Genomic DNA, 22,339 nt, shown 5'->3' on the forward strand with positions numbered 1-22,339 from the left:
GCCACACTGACATTACCCCCCCCACTAGCCGCACTGACATTACCCCCCCCACTAGCCACACTGACGTCAACCCACACTGACGTCAACCACCCCCCCCCTCATTAGCCACACTGACGTCACCCCCCCACTAGCCACACTGACATTACCCCTCCCCCACTAGCCGCACTGACATTACCCCCCCCCACTAGCCGCACTGACATTACCCCCCCCCCACTAGTCGCACTGACATTACCCCCCACTTCTCTCTGGGCTGTTCCAGTTCAAACCCGTGTGGCCAGCCGCTCCCCAGGACTCAGTCCCATGCAGCTGCTCCTCAAATGCACATGTGATTCGGGCATTCAACTATAGGAGGCTTCAAAACCAAGCCTACGTCTTTCCCACATGAATTGTATGGCTCTGTCCCACATTCACTCCCTCCCACTCCCCCCCCTCCCCCTCCCTCCCCCTCCCCTTCCTTCACTCCCTCCCTCTCCCCCTCCCTCACTCCTTCCCTCTCCCCCTCCCTCACTCCTTCCCTCTCCCCCTCCCTCACTCCCTCCCTCTCCCCCTCCCTCACTCCCTCCCTCTCCCCCTCCCTCACTCCTTCCCTCTCCCCCTCCCTCACTCCCTCCCTCTCCCCCTCCCTCACTCTCACTGCATTTATATAGAGTCCGGTTAATAATGCTTCCATGCTTAGAGACTCACACACACACAGATTTTACCATCAGGTTGCGCCCGTTTTTGGAAGCGAAAACTTGGTGAAGTTGGGCGTGAGGCGAGTAACGTGATCCGCGCCCGCTTCCGCCCCCGTTCCCCCTTTACCAAGGGCCAAAAATGGCCACGATCGGGACTGCGCCAGAATCAGCTGTGACGGCCATTTAAATGTATTTGCGTGCATTTAAATTGTCTCAATGGGCTGGACGCCCAAACGTACCGGCACTTCCCCCTTTACCACCGCGTTCGCCCATCCAGATTCGGGGCGAAACAGACCTGCTCGGCAAAGGTCCGATTCGGGCCCTCCAACTTCTGAGGAGGTCGGTTCAGAGCTTCCGGCGGCTCTCTGACTCAGATCGGTGGTGGGAGGGAGTTGGGAAGGAGGGAATGGGGTGTGGGTCAGCTGCCACTCTGCGTGCGATCGGTGGGGGGGGGGAGGGGCCCATGATCGGTCTGGGTAGGGGGGGTGGGGGGATAAGGGGATATGTTATGTTGTGGGGGTGGGGCAATGTTTGTGGGGGCCGGGAGGAGGCATTATCCAGCCCTGTGGCAGGGGAACGATTTCCTTTTTTTTTTGGCGCATGCGCAGTTGGAGGCGCCAATCGGAGCTGCAGGATTTCGGGCTCGATAAGCCCCAACCAGAGGCCTCTACAGCACGATTCAGAATCGCTGATATTTTTGCAGAGATAGAGTACGGGAGCGCCTGAGAACGGGTCTAAAAGTTGGATCTGAAACACTCCCAGTCTCAAGTCCACCCAGCACTTAGAATCAAAATGGTAAAATAGGGCCCACACTGTCCAGTTACAGACTCTCGACACACACACACGCACTCTCACACACGCTGGTTAGTGAACGGGAGTGGAATGCCTCCTTTCCCTGTGAATCTGAAGACTCTGTAACTCCGTTCCCGCTGTTCTGAGCAGCGTTTCAATTAAACATCACATGTGGGAGAAATCACAGCAGCTGCTGACGGGACGTCCCGTTTGAGATCCAGGCACAAGCATGGTCACACCTGAAGATGGAAAGGTGCCGCATGCTCAGATTAACATGTTAGGCACAATGAGAAAGGTTTGAAAAGCAGAGTGGCCCAGAATCGAGTGAAACAGACCCGGAGATTCCCGTAACGAGTGACTGGCTTGTTCTGCGGCTCTTTGTTTCAGGAGTGTAGGATCGGTAAACTGGTGTCTCTCTGGCTCTGTGACTCAGAGGCGGTTATGGGTGGCAGATAACGAGGGATTAAATCTGCCGTTCCAGTCCTTCCCGGCAGCCTCTCGAGCGCTGATCTGGCAGCTGTGGTGTTCACTGTGCCGTGACTGATGATTGTTTCTGGTTGAGCAGATCCCATGGCTGGTCTCTCGCTCTCCCACTGATGAGTCCCGGAACTGGACAAGGCTGGTTAAGGACTCTCGCACTCTGGCAGAAAGGTAAATCCTGAGAATGTTGGTTCTATCTGAGTTGCTGCTCTCTGTAACAACACAACACAGCACGGTGGCGCAGTGGTTAGCACTGCTGCCTCATAGCGCCACAGACCCGGGTTTGATTCCCGGGGGCATGGTGGCACAGTGGTTGGCACTGCTGCCTCACAGCGCCACAGACCCGGGTTCGATTCCCGGGGGCACGGTGGCACAGTGGTTAGCACTGCTGCCTCACAGCGCCAGGGACCCGGGTTCGATTCCCGGGTTCGGTCACTGTCTGTGCGGAGTCTGCATGTTCTTCCCGTGTCTGCATGGGTTTCCTCCGGGTACTCCGGTTAACTCCCACAATCTGAAAGACATACTGGTTAGGCGCATTGGTCGTGCTAAATTCTCCCTCAGTGTACCCGAACAGGTGCCAGAGTGTGGCAACTAGGGGGTTTTCACAGTCGCTTCATTGCAGTGTTAATGTAAGCCTACTTGCGACACTAATAAAGTTAAAAAGTAAAATTAAAGTTTATTTATTAGTCACAAGTAAGGCTTACATTAACACTGCAATGAAGTTACTGTGAAAATCCCCTAGTCGCCACACTCCGGCGCCTGAGGGGCAATTTAGCACGGCCAATGCACCTAACCTGCACATCTTTGGACTGTGGGAGGAAGCTGGAGCACCCGGAGGAAACCCACGCAGACATGGGGAGAACGTGCAGACTCCGCACAGACAGTGACCCAAGCCGGGAATTGAACCCGGGACCCTGGTGCTATGAGGCAGCAGTGCTAACCACTGTGCCACCGTGCAGCCCCGGATAAATAAATTAAATTACATTATTCTAGACATGGTTAGTGGGATGCTCTGATCAAATTGAAACACATTGAGGCCCAGTTTCCCCTCACTCAAAGAACAAAGAAAATTACAGCACAGGAACAGGCCCTTCGGCCCGCCAGACCTGCACCGATCGTGCTGCCCGACTGAACTAAAACCCCCTACCCTTCCGGGGACCATATCCCTCTATTCCCATCCTATTAGTGTATTTGTCAAGTCACTATTGTATCCTCTTCCACTACCTCACCCAGCAGCGAGTTCCAGACACTCATCACCCTCCATGTGAAAAATCTGCCTTGTACATTTCCTTTAAACTTTGCCCCTCGCACCTTAAACCTGTGCCCCCTAGTAATTGACTCTTCCATCCTGGGAAAAAGCTTCTGACTATCCACTCTGTCCATGCCTCTCATAATCTTGTAGACCACAATCACGTTGCCCCTCAACCTCCATCATTTCAGTGAGAACAAACCAAGTTTCTCCAACCTCTCCTCATAGCTAATGCCCTCCATACCAGGCAACATCCTGGCTAATTTTTTCTGGTCCCTCTCCAAAGCCTCCACATCCTTTTGGTAGTGTGGCGACCAGAATTGAACACTATATTCCAAGAATTGGCGGCACGGTAGCACAGTGGTTAGCACTGCTGCTTCACAGCTCCAGGGACCTGGGTTCGATTCCCGGCTCGGGTCACTGTCTGTGTGGAGTTTGCACATTCTCCCCGTGTCTGCGTGGGTTTCCTCCGGGTGCTCCGGTTTCCTCCCACAGTCCAAAGATGTGCCAGGTTAGGTTGATTGGCCATGCTAAAATTGTCCCTTAGTGCCCTGAGATGCGTAGGTTAGAGGGATTAGCGGGTAAATATGTAGGGATGGGAGGGTAGGGCCTGGGTGGGATTGTGGTCGGTGCAGACTCGATGGGCCGAATGGCCTCTTTCAGCACTGTAGGGATTCTACGATTTGTGAACTAAGGTTCTATAAAGCTGCAACATGACTTGCCAATTTTTAAACTCAATGCCCCGGCCGATGAAGGCAAGCATGCCGTATGCCTTCTTGACTACCTTCTCCACCTGCATTGCCACTTTCAGTGACCTGTGTACCTGTACACCCAGATCCTTCTGCCTACCAATACTCTCAAGGGTTCTGCCATTTACTGTATATTTCCTATCTGTATTCGACCTTCCAAAATGCATTACCTCACATTTGTCCGGATTAAATTCCATCTGCCATCTCTCCACCCAAGTCTCCAACTGATCTACATCCTGCTGTATCCTCTGATGGTCCTCACCGCTTTCCGCAAATCCACCAACCTTTGTGTCGTCTGCAAACTTACTAATCAAACCAGTTACATTTTCTTCCAAATCATTAATATATATTACAAACAGCAAAGGTCCCAGCACTGATCCCTGAGGAACACCACTTGTCACAGCTCTCCATTCAGAAACACACCCTTCCACTGCTACCCTCTGTCTTCTTTAACCGAGCCAGTTTTGTACCCACCTTACCAGCTCATCTCTGATCCCATGCGACTTCACCTTCTGCACCAGTCTGCCATGAGGGACCTTGTCAAAGGCCTTACTCCTCTTGCCCTCCACCAGAGGGAATAAACCTCACTGCCCTCCCTGGCATTCTGCCCGTTGTAGCTTCCACCTGGTCGAGTTAGTGGATATGAAGATGGATATTCTTCACTGCCTGTCCCACACTGGTCGTTGGAAATCACACCCTGCCCCCTGCAGGTTAATCATACAGGTGTGTTACCGGGAACCCTTTCTGTCCCCTGAATGTCCACTCCCGAACTCCGGGCACTGAGGCCAATTTTGAGTGCCAACGTTCTGATGGCAATCCAGGCAGCAACATGGGAATTTCAAAGCAGTGCTTGGGGTGCCACTAGGTGGCCAGCACTGGAATTGCAGGCATGTTGATTTATAGTCGGAGTCCCATTAGAAAGTGTCATTTGAACTGTTGACAACTTTTGATGCAAATCTGCCTGGTGAACATCACCAGATGTTCACAATTGGTAAAAGGTCCCCAATCATCACATTGTGGAAGATTTGGGGTGGGGGTTGTGGGGGGAGTTGGGGTTCTCCCCAGTGTCTTGGGCAATCGTTATCTCTCAATCAACCTCGCTAAACAGACCATCTGGTCATTATTAACATTACTGCTGGTTGCAAACTGGCTCCTGTGTTTCCTACAACAGTGACTACATTTCAGAAAGTATTTCATTGGTTATAAAGTGATTTGGGATGCCCTGAGGTTGTGAAAAGCACTATTTAAATCAAGTCTTTCTTTGAGATAAAACTCAAGAAATAAAACTGGGATTACAGAAAACAAAGAAAATAGAAGCAGGAGGAGGCCGTTCGGCCCATCGATCGGATCTCATGTAGTTATTTTTGCTGTATTTGTACATAGGAACAGGAAGAGGCCATTCAGCCCCTTGAACCTGTTCGACCAGTCAAGTAGATCATGAGTGATTTGGATAAAAGCAAATTACTGCGGATGCTGGAATCTGAAACCAAAAGAGAAAATGCTGGAAAACCTCAGCAGGTCTGGCAGCATCTGTAAGGAGAGAAAAGAGCTGACGTTTCGAGACCCTTTGTCAAAATCTTTCTTTTTAACTGAGACCCAATTTTGGGGTATTTTAGTTGAGAATCTCAACGTGAAAATCTTAACAAGTGGGACTTGGGTCTGACACTTGTTTTATCAGATGTGTCCGTCGCTGATGTTAACATTGCAGACAGGAATTGGAGGGTAGATCCCTCTCTTTACCCCTCAGTCTCCCGCTCATTGTCAGCGCGCAGTATTGGAAAACAATCTCATCTCACAATCCCCGTCCAGGTTTAAAAACCCTTCCTCCAGGGAATGTGTTCAAAGAACAAACTGAAAACAGTACAGTACAGGAACAGCCCACCAAGCCTGCACTGATTACGTTGTCCTATCGAGACCAACCGCCTGTATCCCTCTATTCCCCATCTGTTCATCTGTCTATCCAGATAAGTCTTAAATGTCGCTAACGTAACTGCCTCAACCACCTCACCTGGCAGTGCATTCCAGGCCCCCACCACCCTCTGTGTAAAGAACTTCCCCCGCACATCTCCACTGAACTCCCTTATCTTGAACTTGTGCCCCCTTGTAATTGTCATTTCTGCCCTGAGAAAAAGCTTCCAACTGTTCACCCTATCCACACCCCTCATAATTTTATAAACTTCTATCAGGTCGCCCCCTCAGCCTCCATCTTTCCAGGGAGAACAATCCCAGTTTATTCAATCTCTCCTCATAGCGAATACCCTCCATGCCAGGCAACATCCTGGTAAATCTTTTCTGCACTCTCTCCAAAACCCTCCACGTCCTTCTGGTAGTGTGGTGACCAGAATTGGACAATAATTCAATCGTTATTGAATATGATCTTGTGGTTGGGACAGTGTTAATGTGGTCGGGTTGGTGCGTTTCGGACTGGGTTGGAGTTTGATTTGCAGTGGAGATAGATTTTCTACAATATTAAACAGGATCAGTGATCCATGGATTTACTCTGATCACAGAAGTGTTACGGTGCAGAAGGAGGCCATTCGGCCCATCATGTCTGCACCGTCTCTCCAAGTGAAAAGTTTAAAAGTTTATTTATTAGTGTCACAAGTTGGCTTGCATTAATACTGCAATGAAGTTACTGTGAAAATCCCCTAGTTGCCACACTCCGGCACCTGTTCGGGTACACTGAGGGAGAATTTACATGGCCAATGCACCTAACCAGCGCGTCTTTTGGACTGTGGGAGGAAACCGGAGCACCCGGAGGAAACCCACGCAGACACGGGGAGAACGTGCAAACTCCACACAGACAGCGACCCAAGCCGGGAATCAAACCCGGGTCCCTGGCGCTGTGAGGCAGCAGTGCTAACCACATTGCTACTGTGCCACCCTCATGACTTAGTGCCATTCTCCTGCCTTTTCCCTGAACCCCTGTAACATTGTTCTATGCAAATGATCTATACAAGTGGGGCGGCACGGTAGTTAGCACCGCTGCCTCACAGCGCCAGGGACCTGGGTTCAATTCCCGGCTTGGGTCACTGTCTGTGTGGAGTTTGCACATTCTCCCCCTATCAGTGTGGGTTTCCTCCAGGTGCAAGTTTCCTCCCACAGTCCGAAAGACGTGCTGGTTAGGGTGCATTGACCATGCTAAATTCTCCCTCAGTGTACCCGAACAGGCGCCGGAGTGTGGCTAGGGGATTTTCACAGTAACTTCATTGCAGTGTTAATGTAAGGCTACTTGTGACACTAATTGGAAAAAAAAGTAGTCATCTAGCGTCCTCTTGAGTGCCCCGATTGAACTTGCCTCCATCACACTTCCTGGCAGCGCATTCCAGACCCTAACTTGAAGCATAAACTCTGTTTCTCTCTCCACAGACGCTGCCAGACCTGCCGAGTATTTCCAGCAGTTTCTGTTTTTATTTCAGATTTCTAGCACCTGCAGTATTTTGCTTTTCTACTAACTCCTTAAACCTTCCGAGCGGAGAGGTTCCAGCTTCTCTGTGTAACTCCAGTGAAAGGCAACCCAAAAGCTGATGTGTTTGACTCACTGCTGACCATCTGCCCTGATGACCCCCCCTACCCCACCCACTCACTCCCTACCCCTCCCCCTCACCCCCTACCCCTCCACCCCTACCCCTCCGCTCCCACCTTTCTTCTCTCTTTCTCTCTCTCTCTCGTTGTACAGTCAGGCCAGAGTTGCCGTGGAGATCGAGTCGATAGTGAGAGAGGCCCTGGCCACGTCAAACCGAAGCTACCTCCTCCTGTCGGGCATCATTGAGGACAACTCTATAGCCGCTAACATCACAGAGATTGAGGATCGGTGAGTGTGCCCACCCCCCAAAACCCCCCCCTGGTCGGCATCACTCCCTCAGGGGGCACTGATCCCAATAAAGGACACCTCGCCAACAGAGGCACTGGGACGGGTAACCAAGGAGCGAAGGACCTGGATTTTAAAGAGGGTCTTGGGAGATGAAATTCCCGAGGTTGGGGCCCAGGCACCGCCACCAGTGGTGGAATGTTGGGAATCGGGGGGGAGGGATACCCAAGACGCTAAAATGAGAGGAGTTGGAGAAACGTGGGGATCTCGTGGGGTGGGGTTAAGGAATGATCTAATCCTTCGGGCTATTGACATAATTAAAATGTTCTCAGTCTCAATCCGAGAATTCAAACCAATCAGAGTTGGCTACAGGTGAATTCATGGCGCTACAGATACGGTGATGTCAGGTCCACAAATCCGAAACGCAGTTGGCTAAAATCCACTGTGAACTCAACAAAAATCCACGCTTGGATCCCCAACCGTACAGACAGGAAGTCACCCAGCAAACAGTTCCCAACAAAATAATACAGGGCCCGATTTTGATATCATGTTGCGCCCGTTTTCGGGTGTGAAAAGTTGGTAAAGTCGGGCATGAGGTGACTAGTGCAATCCGTGTCCGCCTCTGTGCCTGTTCCCCTTTACCAGTGGCCTAAAATGGCCACCATCGGGATCGAGCCCGAAACGGGAGCGACATCAATTTAAATGCATTTGCTGGATGCCCAAACGTACTGGTACTTCCCCCTTTGCCACCGGGTTCGCCCGTCCAGATTCGGCAAGAAACAGACATGGTTCATAAAGGTCCAATTCGGGAACCCCACCTTCTGAGGAGCTAAGTTCAGAGCTTCCGGCGGCTCTCTGACTCAGATCGGAGGGGCGGGGGGGGTCAGTTGGCACTCTGGGGGGAGGGGACGGGGGGGCAGGGGGGTCCGCTGCCACTCTGCAGGTGGGGGGGGGGGGGAAAGGGGGGCAGGGGGCCGCTATAGGTCTGGGTAACGGAGTGGGGGGGATGGGGAGATAAGGGAGTCAGTAATGTTGTGGGAGTGGGCAATGTCTGTGGGGGCCAGGGGGGAGGCATTATCCGGCCTGGGAGCGATGTGGCAGGGGAGCATTTTTTGATTTTTTTTTTTTACTGCACATGTGCAGTTGGAGGTGCCCATCGGAGCTGCAGGATTTTGGCTGCGATAAGCCCCACCCACAGGCTTCTGCAGCGCGATTCGGAGTCGCTGATATGTTTTCAGGCAGAGTGCGTATGTTGCGGGGGGGGGTCCTGAGAACAGGTCTAAAAGTCGGATCTGAAACACTCCCAGTTTCAAGCCTGCCCAGCACTTAGGGTTAAAATGGTAAAATAGGACCCAGTGTCTCCTCTGGAAAGACAGCACAGCCCGTGACACACACTGGGATCTTTGCGAGAATCGGATGAGGAAATTTTCCCTCTGTTTCCCTGTCTCAGTGGTTCACTTTCTCACCTCTGGCCAGGATTTTCCGCACTCTCCCCCTGACCGGAAAATCCCACCCGAGGTCAACAGACCTTTGCATTGTCCGTGTCCCGCCCGCTACGATTCCCGTGACAGGAGGGATGGGAAATTCCGTCCCTCTGAATCAGAAGCTGTTGGGTTCAAATCCCCCACACACAGCCTGGACTGACACTGGAGTGCAATACTGAGGGAGTGCTACACTGTCAGAGGTGCCGTCTTTCAGATGCCTCTCAGTGGCATAAAAGATGCTAAGGTGGACAAGTAGAGTTGAGTTACAGAACAGTCGTGATCCAGTTGAATGTTGGAACCGCCTTGAGGGGCCGAATGGCCTCCTCTTGTTCCTCTCTTCCTGAACCATCATTGAAAACAGATGATCAGGTCATTATCACAGTCCTGTTAGTGGGAGCTTGCTGTGCACAAATTGGTTACTGTGTTTGCTGCGTTACAGCAGTGGCTTACACTTTGAAAGTACTTCATCGGCTGGAAGGAGCTTTTCTTGAGGAGGGGACGGGTGCTATAGAAATGCAGGTTCTGTTTTTCCTGGTAGGTCTATCTTTTTCTTTTCCAGATTGCAGACATTGCAAAGTAAAATGTCAGCCCTGGCGGAGGAGGTGGAGGAGGTGCTGAAGGAGGTGAAGCGGTTGTACACCTCAACTCAACAAGCTCAAAGGGCGAGTCTCGGTCTGCTTCAGAACCACACACAGCTGGACCCTGAGGTGTGTGCGCAGACCCCCTCACTGATGTGTGGGTTGGGTGGGTTGGCCGTGTTAAATTGTCCCTTCGTGTCAGGGGGACTAGCTGGGGTAAATGCATGGGGATAGGGCCTGGGTGGGATTGTGGTCGATGCAGACTCGATGGGCCGAATGGCCTCCTTCTGCACTGTAGGGATTCTATGATTGGCACCGGCAGACCTCCCGTGACGATGCTCCAGTCTGGTCTCGGATCTCTTTGCCACAGAAGGCTGTGGAGGCCGGGTCATTGAGTGTCTTTAAGACAGAGATAGATAGGTTCTTGATGAATAAGGGGATCAGGGGTTATGGGGAAAAGGCAGGAGAATGGGGGATGAGAAAAATATCAGCCATGATTGAATGGCGGAGCAGACTCGATGGGCCGAGTGGCCTAATTCTGCTCCTATGTCTTATGGTCTTATGGATCTGGAATGCGGTTACAGACGCTGGTTTCTCCCTTTGCTTCACTTGCGGGAGCGCTGGGAGTAGGCACACCCTGAGGACAATTACAGTCACTGTTGGCACTTCCTCTACATGGGCAGCACCTCTGGTGGGAGAGGCCGGGGAACCTGCAGGTTTGGGAAAGAAACAGCAGGAAATCCCTTTAACTGAGCTTCCTTCACCTTCAGGCGATTCCTCATTGTGAGGTGTTGATGGTTGTTGGAGAGTGTGACGTCTGGAGATGTTTGTCGTGTCTCAGTCAGTCGCTCTCCCACCTCGGAGAATCCCCCACTCCAGAATCTCCGTACCCAGGCTGACACTCCAAGTGCGGTGCTGAGGGAGTGCCGCACTGTTGGAGGCCCGTCTTTCAGATAAAACATTTGCCCCTCTCAGGTGTTCCGGGCAACATTGATCCCTCAATCAATATCTAAAGACAGATAATCTGCTCATGATGCCACAAACAGCAATGGGATCTTGCTGTGCATAAATAGGTTGCTGTATAACCTACATTACAACACTGGCAATGCTCCAAAAGCATCTAAATTGGACACTTGGCCAGTTGTCTGGCCTACAGTCATCCCCTGAACCCAAGAGTCAGAGAGTCATTATGACACAGAAGTAGGCCATTCAGCCTATTGTGTCCATGCTGGCTCTCTGGAGAGCATTCTAGTGAGTCCTAATTCCCACTCCACAACTCTAAAGCCTTCAGCAATCTGACTTCCCACAGCTTACCCTTCATAAACTGAAGATCATTCAAACTCTGTCTCCTGCATCCTAACTCACACCCTGCCCCGTTTCCCCCCTGCCCCGTTTCCCCCCCTGCCCCGTTTCCCCCCCTGCCCCGTTTCCCCCCCTGCCCCGTTTCCCCCCCTGCCCCGTTTCCCCCCCTGCCCCGTTTCCCCCCCCTGCCCCGTTTCCCCCCCTGCCCCGTTTCCCCCCCTGCCCCGTTTCCCCCCCTGCCCCGTTTCCCCCCCTGCCCCGTTTCCCCCCCTGCCCCGTTTCCCCCCCTGCCCCGTTTCCCCCCCTGCCCCGTTTCCCCCCCTGCCCCGTTTCCCCCCCTGCCCCGTTTCCCCCCCTGCCCCGTTTCCCCCCCTGCCCCGTTTCCCCCCCTGCCCCGTTTCCCCCCCTGCCCCGTTTCCCCCCTGCCCCGTTTCCCCCCCCTGCCCTGTTTCCCCCCCCTGCCCCGTTTCCCCCCCTGCCCCGTTTCCCCCCCTGCCCCGTTTCCCCCCCCTGCCCCGTTTCCCCCCCCTGCCCCGTTTCCCCCCCTGCCCCGTTTCCCCCCCTGCCCCGTTTCCCCCCCTGCCCCGTTTCCCCCCCTGCCCCGTTTCCCCCCTGCCCCGTTTCCCCCCCGCCCCGTTTCCCCCCCCCTGCCCCGTTTCCCCCCCCCTGCCCCGTTTCCCCCCCCCTGCCCCGTTTCCCCCCCCTGCCCCGTTTCCCCCCCCCTGCCCCGTTTCCCCCCCCCTGCCCCGTTTCCCCCCCCCTGCCCCGTTTCCCCCCCCCTGCCCCGTTTCCCCCCTGCCCCGTTCCCCACTCACCTCTCTGCTGGCTGATCTACATTGGCTCCTGGTCTAGCAATGTCTTGTTTTAAAAATCCTCATCCCTGTTTTCCAATCCTTCCATGGCCCCCCTCCTGCCTATCTCTGTAATCTCCTCCAGCCCCACAATGCTCCAAGATCCCTGTACTCCGCCAATTCTGACCACTCGAACATCCTTCGACATCCATCGCTCCACCATTGGCGGCCGTGCCTTTGCGTCTCTGGACTCTAAACTGTGAAATGATCTCCCTAAACCTCTCCACCTCCCTTCCCTCCTTTAAAATCTCGCCCTTTGAACTGGTCACTGATCCAAATGTCTCTTTATTTGGACATGGTGTCAAACCCTGTCCCACTCACACTCCTGTGAAGCACAGGTGATTACGTTAAAGGTGCTATGTAAATGCAAGTTGTTGTTGTGTGGTGATCTGTGCGTTTATTGGGCCCTGATCGTGCTTTTAGTGTCATTGGACTTGACATCAGCCAATTGCACCCCTCTGATTGTGTTCTCTTTGACTCTGCGAAAGGGCTGGGATAATTTCACCAGCGAGCTGGAAGATTTAGAGAATACTCTTCAGAGCAAAGAAAGGCAAATCGAGAAGCTGCTTGTGGAGTTGGAGCCTCGGGTAAAGGCCTTGAAGATGGGAGAGGAAACCAAGGAGTTGTATGATGAGGTGAGGAGGCTTGGAGCAGGAGCTGTATTCCGCACCTTGTGATAAATCCCACCGTCGCCCAGCGTTACAGCTGAGGCTGCACTTCATTGGCTGTAAGCGCTTGGGACGAGCTGAGGCTGTAAATGTTTACAGTGCAGAAGGAGGCCATTCGGCCAATCGAGCCTGCACTGACTCTCTGAAAGATCATTCCACCCAGTCCTACTCCCGTGCCTCATCCCCGTAACCTTGCACATTCTCTTTTCTGATAGCAATCCAATTCCCTTTTGACTACCTCCATCGAACCTGCCTCCACCACCTGCTCAGGATGTTCATTCCAGAGACTACAGCCATCACGTTTTCCTCACATCATGTTTACTCCTATAGCCCAGTATTTTGAATCTGTGTTTGATTTTGATTTCATTGATTTGATTTATTATTGTTACATGTATTAACATACAGTGAAAAGTATTGTTTCTTGTGCGCTATACAGGCAAAGCATACTGTTCATAGAGAAGGAAAGGAGAGAGTGCAGAATGTAGCATTACAGTCAGAGCTAGGGTGTAGAGAAAGATCAACTCAGTGTGAGGTAGGTCCATTCAAAAGCCTGACGGCAGCAGGGAAGAAGCTGTTCTTGAGTCGGTTGGTACGTGACCTCAGACTTTTGTATCTTTTTCCCGACGGAAGAAGGTGGAAGAGAGAATGTCCGGGGTGCGTGGGGTCTTTGATTATGCTGGCTGCTTTGCTGAGGCAGTGGGAAGTGTAGACAGAGTCAATGGATGGGAGGCTGGTTTGTGTGATGGACTGGACTTCGTTCACGACCTTTTGTAGTTCCTTGCGGTCTTGGGCAGAGCGGGAGCCATACCAAGCTGTGATACAACCAGGAAGAATGCTTTCTATGGTGCATCTGTAAAAGTTGGTGAGAGCCATAGCTGACATGCCAAATTTCCTTAGTCTCCTGAGAAAGTAGAGGCGTTGGCGGACTCCTCCAGTTCTTGATGTTCTCTTGAGAGGGAACAGTTTGTCTCTATTTATCCTGTCCAAGCACCTCAGGAAGTCAAGTCTCCTCAGCCTTCTTTGCTCGATCCTCATAGCTACAGTTATTTATCCCTGGAATCATTCTTATGAATCTCCTCTGTAATCTCTCCAATTCCTTCACATCCTTCCTCAGCTATGGTGCCCAGAGCTGGACACAGTGCTCCAGGTGAGGCCTATTCTTTTCCTTCTTCTTCCCCTTTTTCTTTGTTTCTTTCTCTCTTCCTTTCTTACTCTGGAGCCGTTGAGGCCAACGTCACTATTGGAATATTCGATGAAGCTTTGATGTCCCCTGAGGTCGTGACTTTGTCCCTTCCTGTGAAGAGTATTTTTCTACAGTTAGTCTTGTAGTGTCAACACAGTGGGTTGATTCTTGTTACGAAGGTGTTTGTCTTACGAGGAAAGGTTGAGCAGGTTAGGCCTATACTTCCTGGGGTTTAGAAGAACGAGAGGTGACCTTATGGAAACATAAGATTCTGAGAGGGTTTCACAGGGTGGATGCTGAGAGAATGTTTCCCCTTGTGGGAGTCTGGAACGAAGGGGCACAGTTTCAAGATAAGGAGTTTCCTGTTGAAGATGGAGATGAGGAGGAATTCTTCTCTCTGAGGGTTGTCAGTCTGGATTCTCTTTGCCAGAGAGCAGTGGAGGCTGTGGGTCAGTGAATATATTCAAGGCTGAGATAGACAGAGTCCTTACTGACAAGGGATTCCAGGCTTATGGGAACAGGCAAGAAAGTGGCGTTAAGACCACAATCAGATCAGCTATTGACTGGTGGAACAGGCTTGATGGGCTGAATGGCCTAAACCTGCTTCTTATTACCTTCTGATCTTTCTCCTCCTTTAGCTCCTGAGTCGTGTTAAATCTGCCCAGGCCACAGCGAGGTCATCAATCCAACAAGCCAAACGCATAAAGGAAGAAGCAATGTCCTTGCTGAAAACTCTGGAAGGTATCGTCTGGGGTCCCTGCTCGCAGCCCCTTTGAGAAATTGTCCAATCAGATGGGGGATGGGTGTGTCAGCTGGCCAATGGTGGGCATGTGATTGTGGGGCACCATGGCGATGGGTGTGCTAGATGGCCAATAGGGGGAATGTGGGGGTGGGTAACTATGGCAATGGACATTCTCGATGGCCAATGGCAGGAATGTTGGGAGGTGGGGGGTGGAGTTGGCAGTCGAATATGGGCAGATGTGATGGCATTGTGAGGAATAGGCCATGGTTAAACCTGGGCTCTTTGTGTTCTATGTTTGGGGCTCAGTACCATATGACTTTGGGTGGGGCAATCGAGCAGACGCTGGGATTGGGCTGGAGACCCGAGGGGGCTGAAATGGGGGGTTTATTCGGGTTCTGTCGCCATCCTGGCACAAACACTGAAAACAAAATGGCAGCAGCGTACGGTCAGAGACTTTGGGTGGAATTTTATCGGCATGCCCGCCCTTATTCCGGCTCGCAGAACGGCATTCTCCGATAGCCTCGGGCGGGATCTAACGAGGCTCGGGCAGGCGAGGCGGTAAAACTCCGGCCCTTGTCTCTGGTTTGAACTCCTCACGGAACAAGAGTGTGTGAACTCAATGCCTTAATGTTTCCCCCCGCACCCCTTCTGCTGTGACCTCTCTCCTCTCTAAGTGATTACAGAGAAGCTGGAGGAGGCCATTCAGCCCCTTGATCTTGTTGTACCATTCAACTAGATCAAGGCTGAACTGCATCTTATCTCTTTGTCCCTGTCTTGATTCTGTAACCGGGTTAAAAACAAACATCAACATCAGTTTTGAAACTTTTAATTAATCCCCAACTTTGATGGCTCTTTGGGAAGAGAGACAGGGCAGCACGGTGGCATGGTGGTTAGCACTGCTGCCTCTCAGCACCAGGGACCCGGGTTCGATTCCTGGCTTGGGTCACTGTCTGTGTGCAGTCTGCACGTTCTCCCCGTGCCTGCGTGGGTTTCCTCTGGGTGCTCCGGTTTCCTCCCACAGTCCAAAAGATGTGCTGGTTAGGGTGCATTGGCCATGCTAAATTCTCCCTCAGTGTACCCGAACAGGCGCCGGTGTGTGACGACTCGGGGATTTTCACAGTAACTTCATTGCAGTGTTAATGTAAACCTATTTGTGACACTAACAAATAAACTTTAAAAGGTTCCAAATGGCTGCTACACTTTGTCATAGAGTCATAGAAGCTTACAGCATGGAAACAGGCCCTTCAGCCCAACTTGTCCATGCCGCCCTTTTTTTTGAAACCCCTAAGCTAATCCCAATTGCCCGCATTTGGCCCATATCCCTCTATACCCACCGTACCCATGTAACTGTCTAAATGCTTTTTAAAAGACAAAATTGTACCCGCCTGTACTACTACTCACCACCCTCTAAGTGAAAAGATTGCCCCTCTGGACACTTTTGTATCTCTCCCCTCTCACCTTAAGCCTATGCCCTCTAGTTTTAGACTCCCCTACCTTCGGGGAAAAAAATGTTGACTATCTACGTTATCTGTGCCCCTTGTTATTTGATAGACCTCTATAAGATCACCCCTAAGTATCCTACACTCCAGGGAAAAAAAGTCTCAGTCTATCCAGCCTCTCCTTATAACTCAAACCATCAAGTCCCGGTAAATCCTTGTAAATCTCGTGTTTCCTGACATCGTCCCTGAACAGCAAGGTTCTAAGTTTAAAGTGAATGTTCTGCCCCCTTGTTCTGGACCCTCCCCACCAGAGGAAAGAGTTTGTCTCTAACGACCCTGTCGAATTCTATAATCATAGAAATCATAGAAACCCTACAGTGCAGAAGGAGGCCATTCGGCCCATCGAGTCTGCACCAACCACAATCCCACCCAGGCCCTACCCCCACATATTTACCCGCTAATCCCGCTAACCTACGCATCTCAGAACTCTAAGGGGCAATTTTTAACCTGGCCAATCAACCTAACCCGCACATCTTTGGACTGTGGGAGGAAACCGGAGCACCCGGAGGAAACCCACGCAGACACGAGGAGAATGTGCAAACTCCACACAGACAGTGACCCGAGCCAGGAATCGAACCTGGGACCCTGGAGCTGTGAAGCAGCAGTGCTAACCCACTGTGCTACCATCTGAAACTCCTCCGTTTGATCACCCCACAAATGTTCTGTACTCGACGGAATACAATCCTCGCCTTTTCACTCCACCCTCATAGTTTAACTACATCACTGGTGTTTCTTTTCATTATTGCTCTTTCAGACAATAAGAAACTGTTTTCAGCGAGGAAGATGAGAAGCAAAGGAACTTTCCGGAAGATGGGAGCTATCAGGGAGCGGCTGGTGGTGGAGGCGAGAAGGAAGACGGCGCACGCTGGCCGGATATTACGAGTTGCCGAGTCGAGTTCCACCTTCAGCAACCGCACAGCTGGCCGAGCCGCGAACCTCACCAGAGACGTTGCAAAGGTCAGAGGGGAAAGCTGTTTGACCCCCCCCCCCCCCGCCCCCACCTTGCTGTTTAACCCATTTCAACCAGAGGCCTTCGGATAGGTTTGTAGACACCTGAATAAGGAAAGAGAGAGAAGGGGATCTGTCAGTGTTCACACAGGCCGGGGTTTTGCCACCTCACTCGGGCGAGGCTCATAAAATCCCGCCCGAGGCCCACAGAGAATTCCGACTCTGGGACGAGCGTGGCGGTAAAATTCTGCTGACAATGGCCTGTTCTTGCTCCTTATCCATTCAGCCCAACCAGCCCATGATGATGTTTATCACAGAATCATACAGTGCAGAGGAGGCCCTTCGGCCCATTGAGTCCGCACTGACACCCGAGAAACTCCTGACCTCCCGCCTCATCCCATTTACCAACGCTTGGCCCATGGCCTTGAATGTTCTGATGTGCCAGATGCTCAACCAGGTGCTTTCCATGCTCCACTCGGGCCTCCTCCCATCTTCCCTCATCTAAATCTATCGTCGTAACCCTCTGTTCCCGTTCTCCCTCATGGACTTGTATCTTAGAATCCCGACAGCACAGAAAGAGGCCATTCGGCCCATAGAGTCTGCACCGACCGCAATCCCACCCAGGCCCTACCCCCATATCCCTACATACTTACCCACTAATCCCTCTAACCTACGCATCCCAGGACACTAAGGGCAATTTTAGCATGGCCAATCAACCTAACCCGCGCATCTTTGGACTTTTAACAGCATCCATCCCGTTCACTTCAACCACTCCCTGTTGGCAGTTTAATCCAAAGTCAGATGGTGAACAATGAAACTGGACATTATTCCATTTCTTGATAGTGTTAGTGTCCCGGACCAGAACCCCCAGGTATATTACGAAGCCAGACTCAACCCCAACAATTTTTATTCTGCTGACAAATTAGGCATTTTTAAAAATCAAAACAAGTTTTCTTCATAACAGTTTAAATATAACTCTCAAAATTAGGCAGTTTAACTTTTAACAGTTGAACAATAGTTTAAAAATGAAAGGAAACAATGTTAATCACTATTTCAGTTCCAAGTGAGCAACATTCCTCATGGGCTTAAATGCCACTTTAAATACAGCTAGCAAACCCAGACAAACTTGCTATGAATTGGGTTAACAGCCTTGAAGCTTTCAGAGAGATTTCGATTTTCAGAGCAGCTTGCAGACTTTTGTCTTTAAACAATCCCAGCCAGAAACGGAAAACTGGTTCTTTGCTACAAACCTGGCTCCTCCCATAAACCACATCATCACATGATAAGTGTCCATGGGGTTAAGGGTAAGATCCTGGCATGGATAGAGGATTGGCTGACTGGCAGAAGGCAGAGAGTGGGGATGGCAGCCGGTGACTAGTGGTGTGCCTCAGGGGTCGGTGCTGGGACCATAACTTTTCACAAGATACATTAACGACTTGGAGGAAGGAACTGAAGGCACTGTTGCTAAGTTTCCAGATGATACAAAGGTATGTCGAGGGACAGGTATTATTGAGGAAGCAGGGGGGCTGCAGAAGGACTTGGACAGGTTAGGAGAGTGGGCAAAGAAGTGGCACTTAATTTGTCAATGCCCCTCATCTATGTATCTTTAATCTTAATAATATAACTAAGACATCGTGAACACCTGCGGTAACTGATTCCACATTGGCATTGCTCCCCGGGGGAAGACGTTTCTCCTGAATTCCCGATTGGATTACTCGGTGACTATCTTACATTGATGGCCTCTGGTTCTGCTCTTCCCCACAAGAGGGAAACATTCTCTCTGTATCCGCTCCATCAAAACCTTGCATAATTTTAAGGCTCTTTATTAGGTCACTCCCCCTCAGCCTTCTTTTCAAGAGAGAAAAAACCCGGCCTGTGTCACTCTTCCCGATGTACACACCAACACACATCTCTCGTCTCACCCTTTGATTAAAAAAAACAAAGGTTTGCTGTTTCCATTGGCAGGAGGGTTGGGAACCAGAGGACCCTGAGTGAAGATAACCGGCAAGAGAACTCGAGGATAAGATGAGGAGAAATATTTTTATGGCAGCAAGTTTATACGATCTGGAACGAGCTGCCTGAAAGTGAGGGAGCGGATTCTATAATAGCTTTCCAAAGGTCAAAGAATTAGTAAAAATAAGGGAAAGGATATGACGGGGTGCAAAGAGCAGGGGAGTGGGACAGAGCAGGGGAGTGGGACAGAGCAGGGGAGTGGGACAAACTGGAAAGCTCTTTCCAGGAGCCAGTATGAGGCACAATGGACTGAATGGTCTCCTTTGTATTTTTATCATTGTTTGAATACTGATTGGGGTATATCAGGACTAGACTGGGTAGATGCAGGGAGGATGTCCCCCATGGTGGGGGAGTCCAGAACCAGGGGTCACAGTCTGAGGATTCGGGGTAGACTATTTAGGATGGGGGTGAGGAGACATTTCTTCACCCAAAGAGTGGTGAGCCTGTGGAATTCATTACCACAGGAAGTAGTTGATGCCAAAATGTTGAATGTATTCAAGAGGCGGCTGGATATAGCACTTGGGATGAATGGGATCAAAGGAGAAAGCAGGATTAGGCTATTGAGTTGGACGATCAGCCATGATCGTGATGAATGGCGGAACAGGCTCGAAGGGCCGAATGGCCTCCTCCTGCTCCTATCTTCTATGTTTCTATCTCCACCAGATCGGAATGACCTCCTGCCATCGTGTAGTGCCCTTTAATCTTTGACTCTCTGGGATCAACTTTCACTTTGTCCATCTGGCCTGTACAATCCATTGCTCTGCAAGCGATTGCAATGGATTTGGCTGGTGGACTGGAATACTCCAGGGCCCCTCACCCACCAGTTCTGTTCCTCAGCGTTGGGTGGTTGGCAGAATCCATCAGTCCCGGGGAAGATGCTGGTTAGCTGCAAACAGCGGGAAGTACAGCCTTGGATGCTTTATGTCCTGGTAACAAACTTGTGTGGCTTTTGCTACCAAATAAACCTGTTGGACTTTAACCTGGTGTTGTTAAACTTCTTACTGAACAAACTTGGGACCAGGAATGGACCATTGCTGGAAGCTGTGGGCTCCTCACTCTAATGGGCCCCGGCGTGCAATTGGTCCGAGACCGTGACCCAAGCTGGGAATCGAACCTGGGTCCCTGGCGCTGTGAGACAGCGGTGCTAACCCACTGTGCCACCATGCCGCCTAGATGGATCTGGCTGGTGGACTGGAATTCTCCAGGGCTCCTCACCCACCACCTCTGTTCCTAAGCGTTGGACAACTTCTGGCTTCCTTTTACCTTCCAGGAGGCCCAGAAAATCAGGAGACGAGCCCAGGATCAGGCCACGCAATCCAACTCACTCCGTCCAAATCTGGAGGCCATGCAGGAACGACTCGAGGCCCAGGAGGACCAGACCGCAGCCTTGAAGGTGACAGTCCAGGAGGACTCAGAAGCAGCAGCAAAGGTAAGGCTAAAGGAACGTTATCTCGTTGAGGCCTCCCACATTTCGTAGGCTGTTAACTTTTAGTCGGTTGTCAAGGTAAAGTTTTATATCCGTTGTCACGGACTACCAACCCTCCAGAGTTTTCTGGAATCTTCAGAAATCAAAGATTAATCTCTAAGTTACTGCCAGCAAAAAAAACCCACAGGAGCGTTAAAAGATAATTTTAAAAGTATCTGTATTTTTCAACTCTTTTTATGAGTTACGAAAATATTGACCATTGGAGAGAGAAAATGCTGACAGCCACGAACCATCCGGCAAAGCAGGGAAAAGCCTGTTTGCTTTCCGGTTGGTTGTGGGAAGGTGGAAAGGGGCAAAGATGGGCATGTCAGTCGGGAGAGAGAGGGGCTGGAGTGTTTGGAGACTGGAACACACACAGCAACAACTCCGGGAATGGACCCAAGTAGAGTCAGCAAATCCAGAGTGTGTGTGTGTGGCATGCGTCATGTTTATATGTCGGAGAAACTTTAGCTAAATATCATTGACGCATTTACATACGAACATGCGGGGTGGCACAGTGGTTAACACTGCTGCCTCACAGCGCTAGGGACCCGGGTTCGATTCCAGCCTCGGGTCATTGTCTGTGTGGAGTTTGCCCATTCTCCCCACGTCTGCATGGGTTTCCTCCGGTTTTGTCCCACAGTCCAAAGATGTGCGGGTTAGGTGGATTGGCCATGCTAAATTGACCCTAGTGTCAGGGGATTAGCAGGGTAAATACGTGGTATCAAGGGGATAGGGCCTGGGTGGGATTGTGGTGGGTGCAGACTTGATGGGCCGAATGGCCTCCTCCTGCACTGTAGGGATTCTATGGGAAGTGGGAAAAGTCACTTGGCCTTGCCATGTTAAAGTCAATGTAGCGGGGTAATGTTGCGTTAGAACGGGCAACACGATCACTCTAGATTAACCCCACCAGCTGCAGCTGAGCGAGAGCCGGGTCACAGTAAGAATCAGACAGATGGTATTTTAATGCTTCAATACAGCAGTTGGAGCAGTGCTGACGGAGTGCTGCACTGTCACAGGCCCCCTCCGCACATGTGATGTTGAACCAGTTCAAATGATTTGCTGCTCTTTGTGGGATCCTACCATGTACGGAATGGCTTTTAGTTTAAGTTCATTTATTAGTGTCACAAGTAGGCTTACATTAACACTGCAATGAAGTTATTGTGAAAATCCCCTAGTCGCCGCACTTCGGCACCTGTTCGGGTACACCGAGGGAGAATTTAGCACAGCCAACGCACCCTAACCAGCACGTCTTTCGGACTGTGGGAGGAAACCGGAGCACCCGGAGGAAACCCACGCAGACCCGGGGAGAACGTGCAGACTCCGCACAGACAGTGACCCGAGGTCAGATTCAAACCTGGGTCCCTGATCCTGTGAGGCAGCAGTGCCAGGCACTGTGCCACCGTGCTGCCCAGGCTAGAAATAGTAGCACGGTGTGAGAACTTGCTGCCCTTCTGTTTGAGACCTTTAACATCCACCTCAAGCACTGTGCTTTAGTCCGTTACCATCTCTGCTGCATGGCACCCCCTAACCGTGCAGCACCCTCTCTCGGTCCTGCCCACTGGGATTGAAGGACAAGGCAGGCTACCAGCTGACCGAGGCTGGCACGTTGACCTTGTGTTGGTTTCCCTTTCTGCTACAGCTCCTGCGCGAGACAACGGCGATGGACAAGGACATGGAGGAAGCAAAGGACTCGCTTGATGGTGAACTGAAGCAGCTGATGCAGTTGCTGAGAACAGTCGGTATGTTTGTGGACTGGGGACAGGCTATTGGAGAGAGAGCCAGGCTGCAGGGTCACGGAGCCCGGGGTCATAGAAACATGGAAACTAGAAGCAGGAGGAGGCCATTCGG

General features: G+C 51.3%; 1 protein-coding gene across 1 annotated transcript in view; it reads left to right on the forward strand.

Moving 5' to 3' along the window:
- The window catches only part of LOC144503042 (laminin subunit gamma-3-like), a 101,912-nt gene that overhangs the window by 77,068 nt on the left and 2,505 nt on the right, over positions 1-22,339 (forward strand). Inside the window, exons 18-25 of the mRNA XM_078227544.1 lie at positions 2,032-2,117; positions 7,624-7,758; positions 9,799-9,946; positions 12,459-12,605; positions 14,460-14,562; positions 16,817-17,019; positions 20,294-20,452; positions 22,131-22,230. Coding sequence (XP_078083670.1) covers positions 2,032-2,117; positions 7,624-7,758; positions 9,799-9,946; positions 12,459-12,605; positions 14,460-14,562; positions 16,817-17,019; positions 20,294-20,452; positions 22,131-22,230 — 1,081 coding nt within the window. The remainder of the gene's footprint in view (positions 1-2,031; positions 2,118-7,623; positions 7,759-9,798; positions 9,947-12,458; positions 12,606-14,459; positions 14,563-16,816; positions 17,020-20,293; positions 20,453-22,130; positions 22,231-22,339) is intronic.

Source organism: Mustelus asterias, chromosome 13 (assembly GCF_964213995.1).
Source record: "Mustelus asterias chromosome 13, sMusAst1.hap1.1, whole genome shotgun sequence".
In the NCBI taxonomy this organism is placed as follows: Eukaryota; Metazoa; Chordata; class Chondrichthyes; order Carcharhiniformes; family Triakidae; genus Mustelus; species Mustelus asterias.